Source organism: Cnephaeus nilssonii, assembly GCF_951640355.1.
Source record: "Cnephaeus nilssonii genome assembly, chromosome: 14".
Taxonomy (NCBI): Eukaryota; Metazoa; Chordata; class Mammalia; order Chiroptera; family Vespertilionidae; genus Cnephaeus; species Cnephaeus nilssonii.
In genome coordinates, this window is record NC_137085.1 from 38,491,541 (window position 1) to 38,508,421 (window position 16,881).

General features: G+C 41.0%; 1 protein-coding gene across 4 annotated transcripts in view; it reads left to right on the plus strand.

The window, feature by feature from the left end:
• PRUNE2 (prune homolog 2 with BCH domain) overlaps positions 1-16,881 on the plus strand; it is a 210,245-nt gene that overhangs the window by 180,664 nt on the left and 12,700 nt on the right. For 3 of the 4 annotated variants that reach the window (XM_079790483.1, XM_079790485.1, XM_079790486.1), the window contains 6 exons: positions 471-644; positions 6,117-6,219; positions 6,861-6,992; positions 8,204-8,290; positions 12,425-12,523; positions 15,563-15,598. In XM_079790483.1, coding sequence (XP_079646609.1) covers positions 471-644; positions 6,117-6,219; positions 6,861-6,992; positions 8,204-8,290; positions 12,425-12,523; positions 15,563-15,598 — 631 coding nt within the window. The remainder of the gene's footprint in view (positions 1-470; positions 645-6,116; positions 6,220-6,860; positions 6,993-8,203; positions 8,291-12,424; positions 12,524-15,562; positions 15,599-16,881) is intronic. The other variant, XM_079790484.1, reaches the window with a different exon arrangement.

A 16,881-nucleotide genomic window follows, 5' to 3' on the forward strand; every position in this document is an offset into this window, starting at 1 on the left:
AGATATGCTCCAAATAGGGAAGGAGGTTCGGCTCCATTGTAAGAGTCTCAGAGCAGGGGTCTAGACAGTGGTATCATCAAGAGACTAAGACCCTGCACACTCAGGATACACCAGGAAACGTGGCCCAAGGAACACAGGATTATGTGGACCTTTTACCCCATCAGAAAGGCCTGTGGTCTTCATCCTATATGACCAAGGATGTGCTGGTACAGCCTAGACCCTCTTGGACCACTGCTGACACAGCACAGCTCTAGCCCTGCATCTGTCCCCACCCTCAGCTTGACCTTAGCAATGGATCTGATTGTTCAGTCGGTGAATCCTCAGACTTCCCTGAGTGTCGTCTACGTGATTTGTATAAAATAGGCCGTTCCACCAGGTTGACTCTGCCAGGAGGCAGCTGGCTGTTGAATTGCCTCAACTGTGAGGGTCTTGCTCCTTCAGTGAAGCCTGGCTCTGTGCTTCCTTTACAGAGAATCCCACAGCCAACAAAGATTCTGGCCAGGAGTCCGAGTCTATCCCGGAATATACGGCAGAAGAGGAGCGGGAGGACAACCGGCTGTGGAGGACAGTGGTGATTGGAGAACAAGAGCAGCGGATTGACATGAAGGTCATCGAGCCCTACAGGAGAGTCATTTCTCACGGAGGTAGTCCAGCTCTGTGTGGGTCTGGGCACAGGGGAACAGGCAGTCTTATATTTTTATTAGAAAATGAAACTAGAGTTCTCTGCAGCGTGACACCCCACAGACCCTATTGGGCAGCCAGTGTTTAGGGGACTGTAGAGCTAAAGATATCGCTTCATACCCAATTCTATAAACATTGCAAAGCCGACTATGCAAAAATAACTTTCCACTGTGAAAAATGCTTTTCATATCACAGATCTGATAGTTACAATCTTCTATGCGAATTTCTTGAAAGCCGGAGTTGTCCAGTTTCATAATGTCTGTTCAGAATTCATTTGGGTTGGTTGTAGGGTTTAAGTGAATCGTTTTTTGTAGCCTGCAGTAAATCACTACAATAGAGCTGCTTCTAATTACAAAATAGTATTTTGAATCCTCTTCAGAAGCTTTGGGAAATCTTTTTAGACTCAGCCTTGTCATTGTTTTCCCCTCCCTGAGACTGGCTTTTCTCTAAACTCCGTTACACCTGTGCCTGACAACAGCCAGTTCCAGCCAAAACCTCCACGTGCCTAGTGAGGGGGCAAGGGAGAGAGGGAAAAGCGGTGTTTCGTATTTCTAGTGCTTTCTTGGAGCTCCAGAGCCTGGACTAATCTGGGATTCGCAACAAGTCAGATGAGCAACACATTTAACATGGTCAACTTCAGAAAGCATCGACGGCTTTTTTATTTTTCTGCTGCATGCGCTCCTTCCCTGCCGTCCCGAGGCACCCCCTGACCACTCGGCTGTTCCGGAACTGTGTGAGCTGACAAGGCAAACGTTCTTCCCTCTTCCTCATCCAGGACAGGGAAATAAGCATCTTGGGACGACATTAAACTCCTAGCTTTTGTTTTCTAACTAGCAGAAGGACATTGTGTTTTTTCAATCAAATTTCCCTCCACCCGCAAATTTCCCTCTTTCCAGCCTATGCATGGCTCCCTGCAGGTAAGTATCCGACCACCCAGGGACTCCAACCGTGACAGAGAAGGAAAATGCCAATAGGTGTCCTCAGCCATGACCTTCCTTTTTCCTGCTTCACAGTGTGGCCTGAAATGGCAATATGTCCCCATGATAGTGCTGTGGGCTGGGGCCGTTTCCTCTGAGAGAAACTTTCCCCATCGCCCTCCAGAACAGAGCTGGCCTGACCTCCCGGAGGTGACAGACCAGTGGTCAAAGAGCCAACCCTTTGTTAGGATGAAAACCACAGCCTGAACGTCACCCAGATCTTCCCAGAAGGCCATGCCTCCTTTGCACCACCCATTGGGCACAGAGGTATGATTTGTTTGGAAATAAAAACAAATCAGAGGCTAATTATAAAAGTAGCCTGTGCTCATTCTAAAAAAAAGGACAAAAAAGTGTAGAACAGTGATAATACTTATACATTTCTACCCCCTTGGTCTTAACTGAAGAGCCATTGGTTATAAAGAAGGCAGGCTCCCTGCTTCGCTGCTCTCCTGACACCTCTTGTCCCTCCAGTACACCCACCTGCCTGTTCTTTCCACCACAGTGAAAGTATGTGGGTTGTGCGGGTGGGTCCGCTGCCCGAAATAGGAGAGAGCGGTTGTCATCAGCACGGTAGGGACAGAAAAAGCCCTCGCTTCTGCTTGTCACGTCCTCAGGGATAACCTAGTTTGCTGCGCCCTCCATCCCTGCCACCTGCTCCCACTGGCATTAGCTCCTCTTCGTTCCGTTGCTGAGTTCGGTTTTTGTCTGTGTGACTGTCCAGTTTGGAAGACAAGGCCACCTTTCCTACCCCCAGCTCCACCTCGTCTTTCTCTGGGCGCTGGCCTGCATGAGTGTGCCACTGGCTGCACCCATCTGGCCCGTCAGCGAGATGCCGCCTCTTCCTCTGCCCTGAACAGCTTTTGTGCTCTGTCGGCAAAGATCGTTCAGATGTTGCTTCTGAATTTGCCAGAGCTTTGTCTTCTGTGTTGGAAACTCACACCACGTTTTTAGACCTTAGTGATGAGAAGGCAGTCCTCCTTAGTTACCAGTCTGTGGAGTTGGCCATCCTGGCTTCTGATGAGCATTTAATAATCAGCGCCCCATTGTGGATGGGGATCTTGTTTTGGTGCCTTGCATTTTGCTCTAAGGATGTTTTCCCATTCAGGCCAATGGAGAAGTGCCAGCTGTTGTGCTCTGTGCAACTGCAAGATGAGGGTTGGGGATGATTAAAAGAGCTGCATGAATTAACTAGAAAACAAGGCCTTACCAAGTGTCCATACCAGTTGGGGATATCAGTGTGGGAGAGCAGTCTTTGAACAAATAATCAGGTCCTCTGCTTTGGTGACCTTGCTATGAGCTATTGTCAGAGGCCCTGCACACATTTACAATAACGGGGTTCAAGACCCAGTTTTGCCAGGAATTAACTTGTGATCTTGGTAATTAATCACGTAACTTCTCTGGGCTTCAATCACTTCATCACTCATAAGAGGGTGACCAATATTCCTGCCATCTGCTTAAATAAAAAAGAGCAAAGAGAGGGCTGGGTGGTTTGGATCCGCCAGCAGCGTGGGGTCACTCTGAGGCCAGAACTGGCTTTTTTGAACTTGAAGCAGAGAATATATTTAAATGACCAAGGGCATTTGTGCCATAGCATTGTAACAAGGAGTTTCCTTTCTTTCTTCCTTTCTTTTTTTTTTTACTTCTTTTATTATAGGAGATTCAGGTAACCTTCTCTGCCATGTTGCTGGACAAATGATCCTGGAAAGAATGAGAAGAGTTACTGGCTGGTGTGTGTATGTGTGTGTGATGTTTTGGTTGTGACTGTGGCATCTTTCCTTCTGTCTCCATTCCATTTGCGGGCCAGCAAACTTGTGTTACGTCCCTTTCATGCCTGTGTGTTCTGCCTCAGGTAAGGTTTGCATCACTGCTTCAGAGGGTCCCAGGAGGCACCATGGTGGGATTGCTCATGCACCTCAGCACGCATGCCCTGAATTCACCTCATGGTCATTGAGAAGAGAGGCTAATAAAATACACATTTCTAAAACCCAAATTTCAAACGCATCATGCAGTTGCTGGTGGGCAACTTCACATGAGGAAGCTGCATATTTAGAATAGCAATCGGGTTAGCCAATCCCCTTAAGGAGATCTGTGCAGGACAAGAGGGAGTGGTCCACTCATTCTAGTCATTGCACTTAGTCAGCCGTTGCTATTTACGGTATCTCCAAAGCCTGACAACAATGGCAGCAGCTCTTGACTTGGAAAACTCTCCTGAGGAGCTCTTTTCCTTCCATGTCCTTTCGTACATCTCCTCCTCGCCTCCTGTTTCCTTCCTCTCTCTTTTCTTCCCTTCCAACTGTTTAGGTGCCCCAAAGTACAAAAAGCCATCTTTGTAAATTTTAGTAATTTTTACCTAGAGCCATTCCTGACTTAGACAATGGTCAGAAGGTGGTAAGTTGGTTAAGCATTGTTTGGTTACATGAACTCCAGGGAACATGACAGCATTCCAAGGACAGACAGCATGGACACAGAGCTGAACTGCCATTTAAGACGACCTCTGAAATACTCTTCATAAACTCCAGGCTTTCATTTTTTAAAAAAACCTCATAGAAATTCTTCAGAAATAGAAAAAGAAATCAAAGCAACTGAGCAGTCATGATCTTGAAGTTACTCTGACAGCCAGACCGCTACATTTAGAAAGATGCTTTCAAAAGGATGCTTTTGCACCTGCTTTTAAAGCTGGATTCATTATGTCTGTTGTCTCTTCTGATGAAGCCACCTTTTTCATTGTGCTGAGTCTGCATTGCATACCTTCATGGTGTAGGATTAGTGTAGCTAAGTCAACTTATCCTTTATGAATTTCCATTTTATTTAGGCTTCTTAAATAAAATTGTTCGGAGGAAAAAATACTTCTTGTATTGAAATATATATCTTTCTGTCGTTTTCCTTCATATCACATTCTAAAAAGGAGTTGGCAAATATCGACATATTGGAAAAGATGAAACTAAGGCAAAGAATCCAGAGGGAAGCTACTGCAACCCTGTTTCACAAACATGTGTTGCATCAGATGTAGACTTACATAGGTAGCCTCTTCTGTAAACACTGTATACAACCTCAAATTAGTAATACACACGAACCCATAATTTGGTATATTTTTAGATGGTATCACTCTCTTCTCCACCTCTTTTGTGGTAGAATCCCATTCTCTCTTTGTAGAGAACATCTTATTAAACTGCTTTTCAAAAGTTAAGCCCCATCCAAATCTATATCCAGCCAGTATTTTACTGCCTTGTCATCACCAGAGGGGTATTTAGAGTTCAGAAAGAATGAGACACACTGAGTTCTGAGAGGACTGGATCAGGCGTGAGCGTGTGTCCTGTCCTCCCCCTCAGAGCTTTGAGGAAATCTCTGTAGTGATTCTGAAGTCCAGAACTATGTTATGTGACAAAAATTATAAGTGTTTAAAAGGGGATATAAAAACATGACCCTACAGTGCATTGCTTCCATGTTGAAGTCTGGAAGACATGTGAGATCCCATACACAAACCTGTGGGGATCTGATCAACCGCTGCCATGAATTTCAAAGATGAGCTCTAAGGGAACACAGAGCTTGATTAAAGGATGGAACAGAGCTTTCCAAAGTGGGTAAAATGTCCCGAGATATCTCTACATTTTCCTTGGCCCTTGGAGTTTCAATGACCACACTTGTCTGCATCTCCTGCCTCCTTTTTTCTCTCACCACCCTCTGCAAATAGAACTCCACCCATGTTACCAAGAAGTAATTCTCCAGTTTTTTCCAACACATATATTTTCATAAAACTTCTTGAGTTTTATGAAACGCTTCTTGAGTTTGCCCTCTCTCTAAGAGATGAGGTTCTGACTTCTGTGCCCAGTTATTCTTCACCTGAGAGTGTTTCCCTCACCGTCTATTGCACCTGGAGATTGCAGGGAACCAATCCTCTAAACCAAAGCCAAGACTGTTACTTGTCTACTCACTAGCATCTGGTCGCTGAAGTCTGTGAGTCTGAGATTGTAGTGGAATTTGGTGATGAAATTTTCCCTTCAAGTTAAAACTTAAAAGAGCTGAAAATGATTACTCTGGACCTCTTTTTTAGCCATGAGAGGAAAAAAAGTATTATATAAATTACGTTTTTAAAATATATAAATTAGAAACCCATAAAACAGAAAGTGTTGCTCCTATCCTTTGATAAGTTGAGTGCTTATACACCCAGTCATGGCTATGTATAACACATATAATCGTTCACAATATATGGATACCCTATATATGCAAATATATTCACACACTATATTTAAGACTCTAGATAACATATGTTAACCACTAAGAGATAATTATATGTGTATATACTTATAAAAGTACCGTCTGTATAATACTCAATTAAAGATATATCTATTACATCCATATCCACACACTTGCCAGGGTTTCCAGATTTATCCTTTAGGTTAAATATTATCTTGTTAAAGCTTTCAATTGGTTACAAATGTCTTTTTGTTTGTCCCCCAGGATACTATGGGGATGGCCTAAATGCCATCATTGTGTTTGCCGCCTGTTTTCTGCCAGACAGCAGTCGGGCGGATTACCACTATGTCATGGAAAATCTTTTCCTGTGAGTGATACTTACAACAAAGTGCTTTGAGTTAATGTCTGTGGGCATGTATGGCAGATCAGCATCTTTAATAAAAGGAAATAAATGATGTAGACTGTGCTAAGCCTTTGAGAAAAAGCCAATGAAATCTCTGTCTAGGAACATTGCTCAAGAGACTAAAACCTTTAAAGTCACTCTTGTCAGTAGAATGGATTGAAAACTAAACAAACACAGCTTGGCCTGCATTTTAAAATGCTGTAACATTTCCTCTGGGTGAAGTGTTAATATTTATTCACCGATAACATGTTCTTAGTCAACGGATGAGGACCTGGCTTCATTTAGATCTGCCCTTATTTAATCTGGGTTGCCCTTACTATATGATAACACTGTTGACATTTTTGAAAGTTAGGTTTCTCACCCACACGTATTTTTAGTGTACCTGCATTTAAAAAAAAAAAAGATAACTATTATTTAAATGAACAGTACTCACTCTCAGAAATGATCTTAGGTAACTGCATTCTTCTCCAGGTGAAGAGGTAATATGCACAACCATTCTCAAATGTTATACACCCTGTTATTTCAATGTTATCTAATTATGGTGTCGATAAGATGAAGTATTTCATGTGGGCACTGAAAACACTCCTCTTCCTTCCTGTGATCAGATATGTAATAAGTACTTTAGAGTTGATGGTAGCTGAAGATTATATGATTGTGTACTTGAATGGTGCAACCCCAAGACGGAAGATGCCAGGGCTGGGCTGGATGAAGAAATGCTACCAGATGATTGACAGACGGTAGGTGGGCTCCATTATTTAATCCCTAGTTTTATTTTCTCAATAATTCCTATTTCTAACTCCCTCTTAGTCTACCAAAATGCAATTATTTAGGAACATTGAATTATGCAGAGTTGAGATAATAAATGATAACATATTAATCCAAGTGTCACTTGGTGCCCCAAGCAAATCCTCCCCAGATTTTGTTAAATGTTGTAGTGTCGGACCAAATGACCAAACTATGCTTTAAACTATGCATGTTATTGCCACATCAAGGTGCAATTTGAGCTGGTAAACCAGCATCCACCATTCTCTACTGGTGCCATGTGATCTTGATGCTATTTATGTGCATTGGGACTATTGTGATTTTGGAAAATGTTGAGCTCTTATTTCAGTATTCACTGTTAATTCATGTTAACCACTAGCCCATATGGTGCCTTTAGGTGCCCCTTCTTCAAGATACTTTACTTTCATTTGTACTGGTTTTAACCTTTTGCACTCGGATGTCGAGTGTGACTCGACACGGTTAGCATTAGAATAAAGGAATGGAGAAAAAAGCAAGCGAGTGCAAAGGGTTTTAATAGAACAAAACACATTATTGCCATGTATAGGAAAACTGTCATAATAAACATACCAGTTTATGATATCTATGATGGGTATAGCATCCACTTAGATGTGGCTCCTTACATAACAGCACATGAGTGCCCTGTTACAGTAACTAAAATTCGTTTAATGAATCAAACATTCATAAAGTAGCATTACTAATGCTGAAAAATGTGCCTGAAAATCAAGAACCTTGAAATGGTAACCTGCAGGCCAAACAACCACTTGATATATGGTTCCTGTTTTCACTATATGTAAGAAGACACCAAGACTCAGAGATCAAATAAATTAAGTTGCTTGTAAAAGTATACTTTTCAAAATAGTAAAGATAATGCTGACAAAAATGAAAAGCATTGTTAAGCAAAAATATGCCATGACGGTTATAGATTTATGGACTCTGTGAATACAACCACTTTAGTTTACATTTATTCTGAGAAAATAAGGCTTGAATCACAAGTTTCAAATTACATATCAAAAAGCATTTTTTATTAATTATGACTATTCTACACTTTCCCTATTGGTAATAGCAACTTGCCTAGAACTCTATATTCTTATTTGGGAACATGCTTTCTGTTTTAATTCCCACTAAAAATGGGTTATGAGTAACTGTTTTTCCTTTTTCAAACTAGGTTGCGGAAGAATTTGAAATCGTTCATCATTGTTCATCCATCTTGGTTCATCAGAACACTCCTTGCAGTGACACGACCTTTTATAAGGTTTGATTATTATTATAGTAAAAGTAAAAGCATTATTAGTAGATTTTTAAAAATATATTAATTGACCTATAAACAAGAATTCATAAACTAAGAGGGCATTTAGGAAGACATTTGACTCTGCCTTTCCTGGAAAGATACATTAGACTCCAGTGAGAGCTGCTAATTAAGAGTGAGCATCTATAATAATAAAAGGGTAATATGCTAATTAGACCAGATGTCTTCCGGAAGTCATTCCTGATGAAGGCGGTGCCAGAGGGAAGCCAGCCCGGGTCCTGGGTGCCTGCTGGCGGCCAGAGGAGGGAAGCCCGGGTCCCGGGTGCCTGCTGGCAGCCAGAGGAGGGAAGCCCAGATCCCGGGTGCCTGCTGGCGGCCAGAGGAGGGAAGCCCGGGTCCTGGTTGTCAGAGGGAAGCCGGTGCCGGAAGCCGGGGGAAGGAAGGCCTACTCTTGCACGAATTTTTGTGCATCGGGCCTCTAGTTATTTCATAATGACTCTTTCACCAATCATTATAAAGCATGAGCTCTATGTGGGTTGCTGTAACATAAAAGATGAAGGGGTGGGTTTCCAGGACACCTTACAAAAAGGAATAGATAGTACTTTTAAAGTGATACATGGTATTTTGTAGAGAATAGAAAAGACAAAATAACATGACAATAGAAAAGAAAGACAAAAACCAAGGACAGAAGTGGGAGCCATGACTTATCTTAATTGTTCTATTTTTGCTGAACAAATATCATGTGGGTCACCAAACTTAGGTAAAGAGCCTGGGTAGCCGTGTTGACTGCTGTTTTAAATCTCCCATAAGGATTCTAGGTTTCCTTTTGGTTCATTCAGTGCGTATTTATTCATCATTTATGTTGTGCCACATGCTATATACCCTTACATTTTGGGACTGCAAAGAAAAGTAAGATAGATGTCATAATTTAGAAAGACTTGGAACAGCTAAACAAAGGGGACAGTATGCATTTTTTAGAGAACTTTAAAAATATAATAAAATAAAATCTTGCCTAACATAGGGATAAACTGACATTTTTCTACCTCCGAGTTATTAATGAATCCCTAAGCAAAATTCTGCTAACCTTACTTCTAGAGAAAAAAATTTGAGTTTAAAATCCCCGCCCCCCTTTTTTTTAACATAAATTTTACTGTGTCTTCCAAATTCTACCTTTTTTGCTCAGTGTTCACTTATAATTATTTAACATTCCCATTTTCTACTTACGACAATTGAGTGGCATGATTCAACCTAATTTTCCTCTGACAAGGTTAGCTCTTTACTATGCCATGTCAAATTGCCTTAAAAATAACATGAAATATTTAAAGTATACAAAGAAACATTTATTTTAACAATAGCAGAAAATACTTTGACAAGGAGTAGGAATTCATGTACAGTGAATAGCTTATAAAAAGTTTAATGTGTAAAAAAGTAAATATTAGAACTGATATGGATTTATTGATTTTTAATAATTCAATCTTTATATTTATAAAACAAATGTTTCTTATTGATAAATCACAAAATCTTTATTACTATAAAAATATTGAAAATGCTTAAAATTCAACATTATTTATTGAAGGGAGTTTCAGTACAATAATAATTACAACAACAATAATAGCAAATGGTGTTGTGGTAAATTACATATAATAATGGCTTACATTTATTGATGCTTAGGTGCATTATTTCATTTCATCCTCATAACAGTCTTCTGAAGGAAGTGCTATTTACTATTTTCGTGATATAGGAAAAAACCCTGAGGATCAGTGAGGTCAAATAAATTGTTTAAAGCAGGAGCCAGCAAACCCTCTGTGTAAGGGATCAGAGAGTAAATATTATAGGTTTTGTGGGCCGTATCGCCTCAGTCACAAGTACCCAGCTCCACCATTGTGGGGCAGAAGCAGCCACAGACAATATATAAACAATAAGCATGGCTGTGTTTCAGTAAAACTTGAATACTGAAATTGAATTTTCTAAATATTTTACATCACAAAATATTCTTGTTTTTGATATTTTTTTCTACAATTTAAAAAATATAAAATGCATTCATAGCTCAAAGACTGTAAAAAGCAGTTAACAAGTTGGCTGTGGCCTGTGGGCTGCAGTTTGTCAACCCCAGGTCGAAAGTAACATAGAAGTGAAACTCAGGCTTTGAACCCAATTGTCTGCCTAATTCTAAAGACCACACACTTGTACATACACATTGTATTTACAGTTCCATCATGTAAGACCCTCTTTTAATATCCCCCTTCTGAATCAATACACATCAGTGTAACCAACTTTTACGCCCTGAAGAAGAGGCCACTTAAATGTATTGTGGTCTATTTTATAGGTTGTTGGTAGTGTGTGTTCACCCAAGTCTTAGCAGGGCTAGAAGTGACTGTATGGGGAGGAAGGTTGCTCACAAGGCATAGCCCGTGACCCAGGGTCAAAACTGCAAGTAAAATGCTAAAAGGGTAACTACTATGAGAGAGGTATATGACAAATTCCTTTTTAAAAATGAGTGGTCTGTTGTGCCAAGCACTGGGCTAGGTGTTGGAGACTGATGAATTAAATAGCTCAGTTACTGTCCTTAAAGAGGGCAAAGCAGACAGAGGCATACAATAAACAATTAAAGCACAATGAGGGGTGATGACTCAAGATGAGGGGGAGTTCTGGGGTCACAGGTGGAGAGTGAAGGCTGATAGTCTGCATTGAGAAAGGAGCTTTCCAGGAGAATGAGCCTTTAAGGTGAGTTTTTTAAAAAAATACATTCTTACTGACTTTAGAGAGAAAGGGAGAGGGAGAGAGAGAGAAACATCAATGATGAGAGAAAATCATTGATCGGCTGGCTGCTTCCTGCGCACCCCACACTGGGGATCGAGCCTGCAACCTGAACATGTGCCCTGACCGAAAATCAAAACATGACCTCCTGGTTCATAGGTTGACACTCAACCAGTGAGCCACGCCGGCTGGGCAAGGTGAATTTTGCCGAACTAATAGGATTGGCTCGCTAAAACCAGGTAGAGGAAACAGCAGGTACAAATATACCAAGAAGGAGAGGAGGTGGCATGTTTAGAGAACTGTACATTCCAGCGAACGTAACACCGGAGATGGAGGTTTCCCCTTGCGTGCCTACTTCCTCCCACTCACTCCATTCACTCTGTCTTTTATCAAAACCTGAATCTAGCACACAAAAATCTGGAGGAAGGAAGAGGTCCAGTGTAGCATATCATTGGTAGTGTGCGTTCACCCAAGACTCATCAAGGAGGGCTAGAAGTGACTGTATGGGGAGGAAGTTGCTCACAAGGCACAGCCACTGATCCAGGGTCAAAACTGCAAGTAAAATGGAAAGATAGATGTACAGAGACATGACCTCGAGGAGCTTCCTGCTAGAATGCACAGTAGTTGAAACAGAAGGAAGTACAGTTGGCAGGCAGCTCAGCACAGTCCCAGTAGACTGGGGGAGGACCTTTTCATTGGAAACCATCTGAGGAAATTCAGTGCTTGATCAAGTTCCCGTTCAAGCGGAATAATAATGGATTTTTAAAATTAGTTTGCAATTACACCAGAAATAGAGACATGCGCTCTTATAAAAAAACATCTAATCATTTAGATGGAAGTGGTTTGTGATTGAAACCCAATCATTGGAACCGTTCTTTAACTTTGGTTCATCTGGAATGAACTCTCAGACTAAAACTTTACAGAAAAAAATTTAAAATATTTAAAATGTAACTAAAACTAAAAAAAAAGAAAGAAGAATAAAATGACAAGATTTTTGTTTGTTAAAAATAAATAAACAAGCAAACAAACCGTAAACCAGTGGCAGTGCAGAGTGGCAGGAACCACGGGAGGTCATGTGATGTGTGGTCCAGAGTGTAAATCCAGGCTTTGCCACTTACCTGTGCCTCGGTTACCTTATCTTTCCAAAGAGAATAATGAGAGTGGCTACTGCACTAGCCTGTACTAAGCAATAAATGAGATAATTTATATAAACCACTTGGTGTCTGGCACATAGTAACTACTCAGATAATGTATCCTTTCTTCTCAGGAGAGTGCTGGGCCAAGGTATTAAGTGTATCAGGATTTTCAAGACAAGGCAGTGACCTTAGGCAGGATGAAGGAGCAAGTAATCATAGATTTTTCTTTCCTTCCTTTTTTTTTTAGTTCAAAATTCAGCAGTAAAATTAAATATGTCAGCAGCTTATCAGAGCTCAGTGGGCTGATCCCAATGGATTGCATCCAGATTCCAGAGAGCATCATCAAGTAAGTCCTGATGGTTCTGAAGATTTGGTAAGAAATATTGCATGTTTGGAAAAGGAGATTGGAAAACAACTCGTTTCTTCAATAGTGGGGAAATGGCATTATCTTATGGTTAAAACCAATATTAAATATTCTCCAGTAATATATATATATATAGCTTAGGACTCAAGATTACTGTTCTGTTCTTTTAGATCCTTTTTCACATAATCTTCTTTTGGAAGTATTGACTAGTGCTCGTTTTCACTCTGAATTTTGCTATTATTTTGGAGAAAGCATAAATTTAACACAATCAGCACATTTGTTACTTGTGTCTCCCCCTCCACACAGACACAATCGGGTGTGAGCATAGCACGGATTTCTCTATCGCCTTATATAAAGTTATTTGTCCGCATGATCCTAGGGAAAGAAGGGGGGAGGGGAAGTAACCTTTCTCTGTTTTCTTCTGAATCCTTTTCCTTCATAGTTCCCTTCAGGTGAAAAATAAGGCTGAGTGGTGAGTAGCAGTTACGGGCAGTTCCTTACTGAGCACAGGGTAATTAAGGCACCAGCGCTGGTGCTGAAGGCCACAGGATTGTGCTACAAAAATAGGAGTATAAGTTAACTAAACAACCACTTGGAGCTGGGACTCAAAAACACAGACACAGGAGAGTGAACACTCCTCTTGTTTCATGGTTACAAAGAACCATTGTTTTCTGTGGACCGTGTTTTCTTTCACTGTGTCTAGTTCCCTCGTTTTTTATTTGAATCAAATTGAGAGGAAGGTAACCATCAGCTCAAAGAAAACAGACAAGGATACCCCATCTTTCTTCAGAAGATGGATAAGAAAAATGGACCTTCCAATCTGGGCACCCCCATAGGAAAAATAGTCCTCATTAAAAAAAAAAAAAAGGCATAGAAACTGAAAGGGAAGGATTCTCATTTTTGTGTATCTTTGCCGTGCGGGGCTCGGAAGTGCGCTCTATATCATTTACAGATATGGGAAGACACGTCAATAAAGAGAAGTTGCTCGTGCAGAGTATAAGTAGGAACAAGGAAAGATGGAACTAGAATAGGTTTGGCTGGCACCCAAGTTCCTGAGCCCTTTCCTAGTACTTTCCTTCTCCTCCTTTAATGTATCCATCCAAAGTCAAAGCTCAGGAGTAGATGCATTTGATGTCTCTAAATCCCAGCATCAGGCAAGAACCCAGGGTACTGACGGGGCTTAGAGTGGCCATTGGCTCAGCTGAATCAGAGTGTTCATAAAGTCTCAGCAATGGCTCTCATCTCCTTTAGCTTTTAAGGTTCCCACAACCAGCACACCTCACAGCTCCGGCCTGCTGCTTCAAAATGGTGCACCCCATCTCAGAAATCAACTTCTACTCTTAAATTAAAAGAAAGTACTGGAGCACTGGCCTCCTATAATACTGTCTCTATTTGTAAAAAATGACAAGGACACCCTCTTTTCAAGTGGAAGTGAGCATTGTCCGCACTCTAGGCAAATACAGAAATGCTTCTATGGGGTGGCTGTTGGGAAAATATGAGAGAATGGGCTTTGGAAGCTTAGCATTAGATGTGAATCTTCCTGCCTGCCTCTAAGTGTCTCTGAGACTTTAAGCAACATGTGAAAACTCTCTGCGTCTCAGCCTCAGCCTCGGGGTACTGGAGAAGTGAGGTGTAGGTCATGGGGTGGCCCTGAGGACTGAATGAAAACAAAGTACACAAAGCATTCAGAAAGCCTCCTGGCATGAAGTTGATGACTCAGAATGTTATTTATTATAATCATGTTGCTTTTAGAAATGCGCTGTCATATGAGAAACTTTAGTTGAAAAGTTAAACATGCCCTTTTCATTCATCTACACACGTTTGTTTCCAAGGGCTCCATTAAAAAGTCACTTCAGGCGGAAGGGTCCCATTTGGAAAGATTTTCTTCTGGAGAAAGAAATTTACAACCACTCATGTCCCTCCTCATGAATCCATGTTATCTCCTGTCTTCCATAACCCGTCTCCTCTGGTCGGCTTTTCTGCCATTTTTGTTACTGGCCTTCATTGCCTCATTTTCATGTTATGCCATTTTCAAATTGATACAAGCCATAGCTCCATCCTATCACTGCGTAACATTCAGAGTATCTAATCTCAGCCAATCCCAGCAGCGATATTCAGCTGGGATGGAGCTTGTCATCAAAGGGCTTAAATGAAAGAAGCACTTGCCTAATCTGGAATCAAACTTCTAGTCACTGATTATAGTCAATTCTTGTTATTTGCTGGGGTGATGCTCTAGAACACCAAAGAGCAAATACTAAACTGTTGTTCCTAGAGGAAGTACAGGGTTAGGTTCCTTTGAGCCTCTGGTCACATTTTCATCAACCAATCAATATATAACCTTGTTTTATGTGTTTCTGTTTAAAGATACCTTGCTAGATATATATTGCTGATTAATTATTATTGAACTCATGGCCAACAACACTATAGAACAAAGTTTATCTAACACACATATATTCCCCATAAGGTACAACCCAGCCTTCTTGTGCTTGGGATCACTACACAGCATTTTATCACTATGTTTGGGGGCCATTTTAAATGGCAAAATACCAACAAAAAGCAAAACAAACAAACAAACCCCAAACCATGGCACTTAATAGATGGCAAAAAGAACACGTGTTTACAGCATGAGAGCTGAAACAAGAAGGCAGAGCCTCACCTGTCCCACATCAGCTGGGCAAGTGCACATCAGGTGGCGCACATTTCCTGCCACTCTAAGGCCACCTACAAGTGATCATGAAAGTGCCACAGGTCTTGAGTTGGGGTTTGCAAACAAAGGTTAGCAAGTAGGTGAATTTGCAAACAAAATCTGTAAATAATGAGGATTGGCTGTCTAACATTAGAAATCCTAAATCATTGGTTATATATCTAATTAAAATAAGATTACTCCCAAAATGCAATGGGATTATTATTTGGGTAGGCTTTTTCTCTCATGTTCTGACTGTTCTTTAAAACATTGACCTGTCTTTTCGTTTTCATCCGTTGGCTCATTTTCCTCATTGCATCCATTTTTTATCTCATAAGGTACGATGAAGAGAAATCTCATAAGAGAAGTGTGAGGTAAAAATCTCTTGATCTACAAGTCATGCTGGACCCTCTGTGTGTGTGCACCAGTGTCTTATTCGTGGGTGACCTCAACATGCTACCAGAGTCCTTGCATCAGTCCCTGGTGTATACCATCCTCAGTCTTTGTCTTGTGTGTAAAGCTGTTGAGGTCAACCTAATTTGCAACTGAAACCTACTAAACAGATACATCCCTGACGTGGCCCAAGCTGCAAGCTAACTTTAACTGTACTCAACAGACTGATGTGGATGTTTTCAGCTTTATTCAGCCAGCATGTTTCTGATCTCCTTGCAACTTTCATATCCACCATTATGAAGGATTTTGCAAAGTAAATATATGTAAACACTGAATGGGAGGAAATGACGCCATATTTAATTGAAGGATTGTCTCTCAGGGCTCCACAGGACAGTTTTTGAAAGCAAATCCGCTCCACTTACGTTTGGCTCTGCTTTGCTGGGTGACTGTCTCACGCTCTGCTTGCTTTTTTTTCTTTGTTTTGTTTTCTACACTGATGCTTTTTGCTCATGCAGACTGGATGAAGAACTGAGGGAAGCATCAGAAGCAACTAAGTAAGACTTGGTTTTCATTCAGCAGCTGGCGTGGTGTTGGCTTGCATTTCAGGAATGAGTTGGGAGAGCCTGCATGCCGGGTGTTGTGTTTTTTGCATCCTGATAATAACGCTGCAGTTTAGAAGTTCCCTTTGTCTGTGATAGATGCAGTTGCAGTTATTTGTCCTACAGCCTATTTGCCCCTAGAATCTTGGGTTATCGTGAAGAATTTACTTGTTACTGTTGTTTAATTTTTTAAAAAATGCACATGCAATTTTATGCTCCACAGCAAAAGAACATATCACAGGTACACACATACACACACACACACACACACACACACACACACACACTATAATAAAAGCGTAATATGCTAATTAGACTGGACGACCTTCCGGACAAAGCTGGGGCTGTGAAGGAAGCCTGAGTCCCAGGTGCCAGAGGGAAGCTGGTGCCGGCAGCCGGGGGAAGGAAGGCCTACTCTTGCACGAATTTCATGCATTGGGCCTCTAGTGTATATATAACCCATATACTATAATGATCATCTGGATGTTATATTGGGGCAACAAAACCTTACTAATGGAGAGAAATGATTACAAGTGGAAATCATTTTTGTAGAACCAATTTAATGACTTTCCAATATTATTTTTCAACACCTTATTTCAGTGGTTCTCAACCTTTCTAATGCCGCGACCCTTTAATACAGTTCCTCATGTTGTAGTGACCCCCAA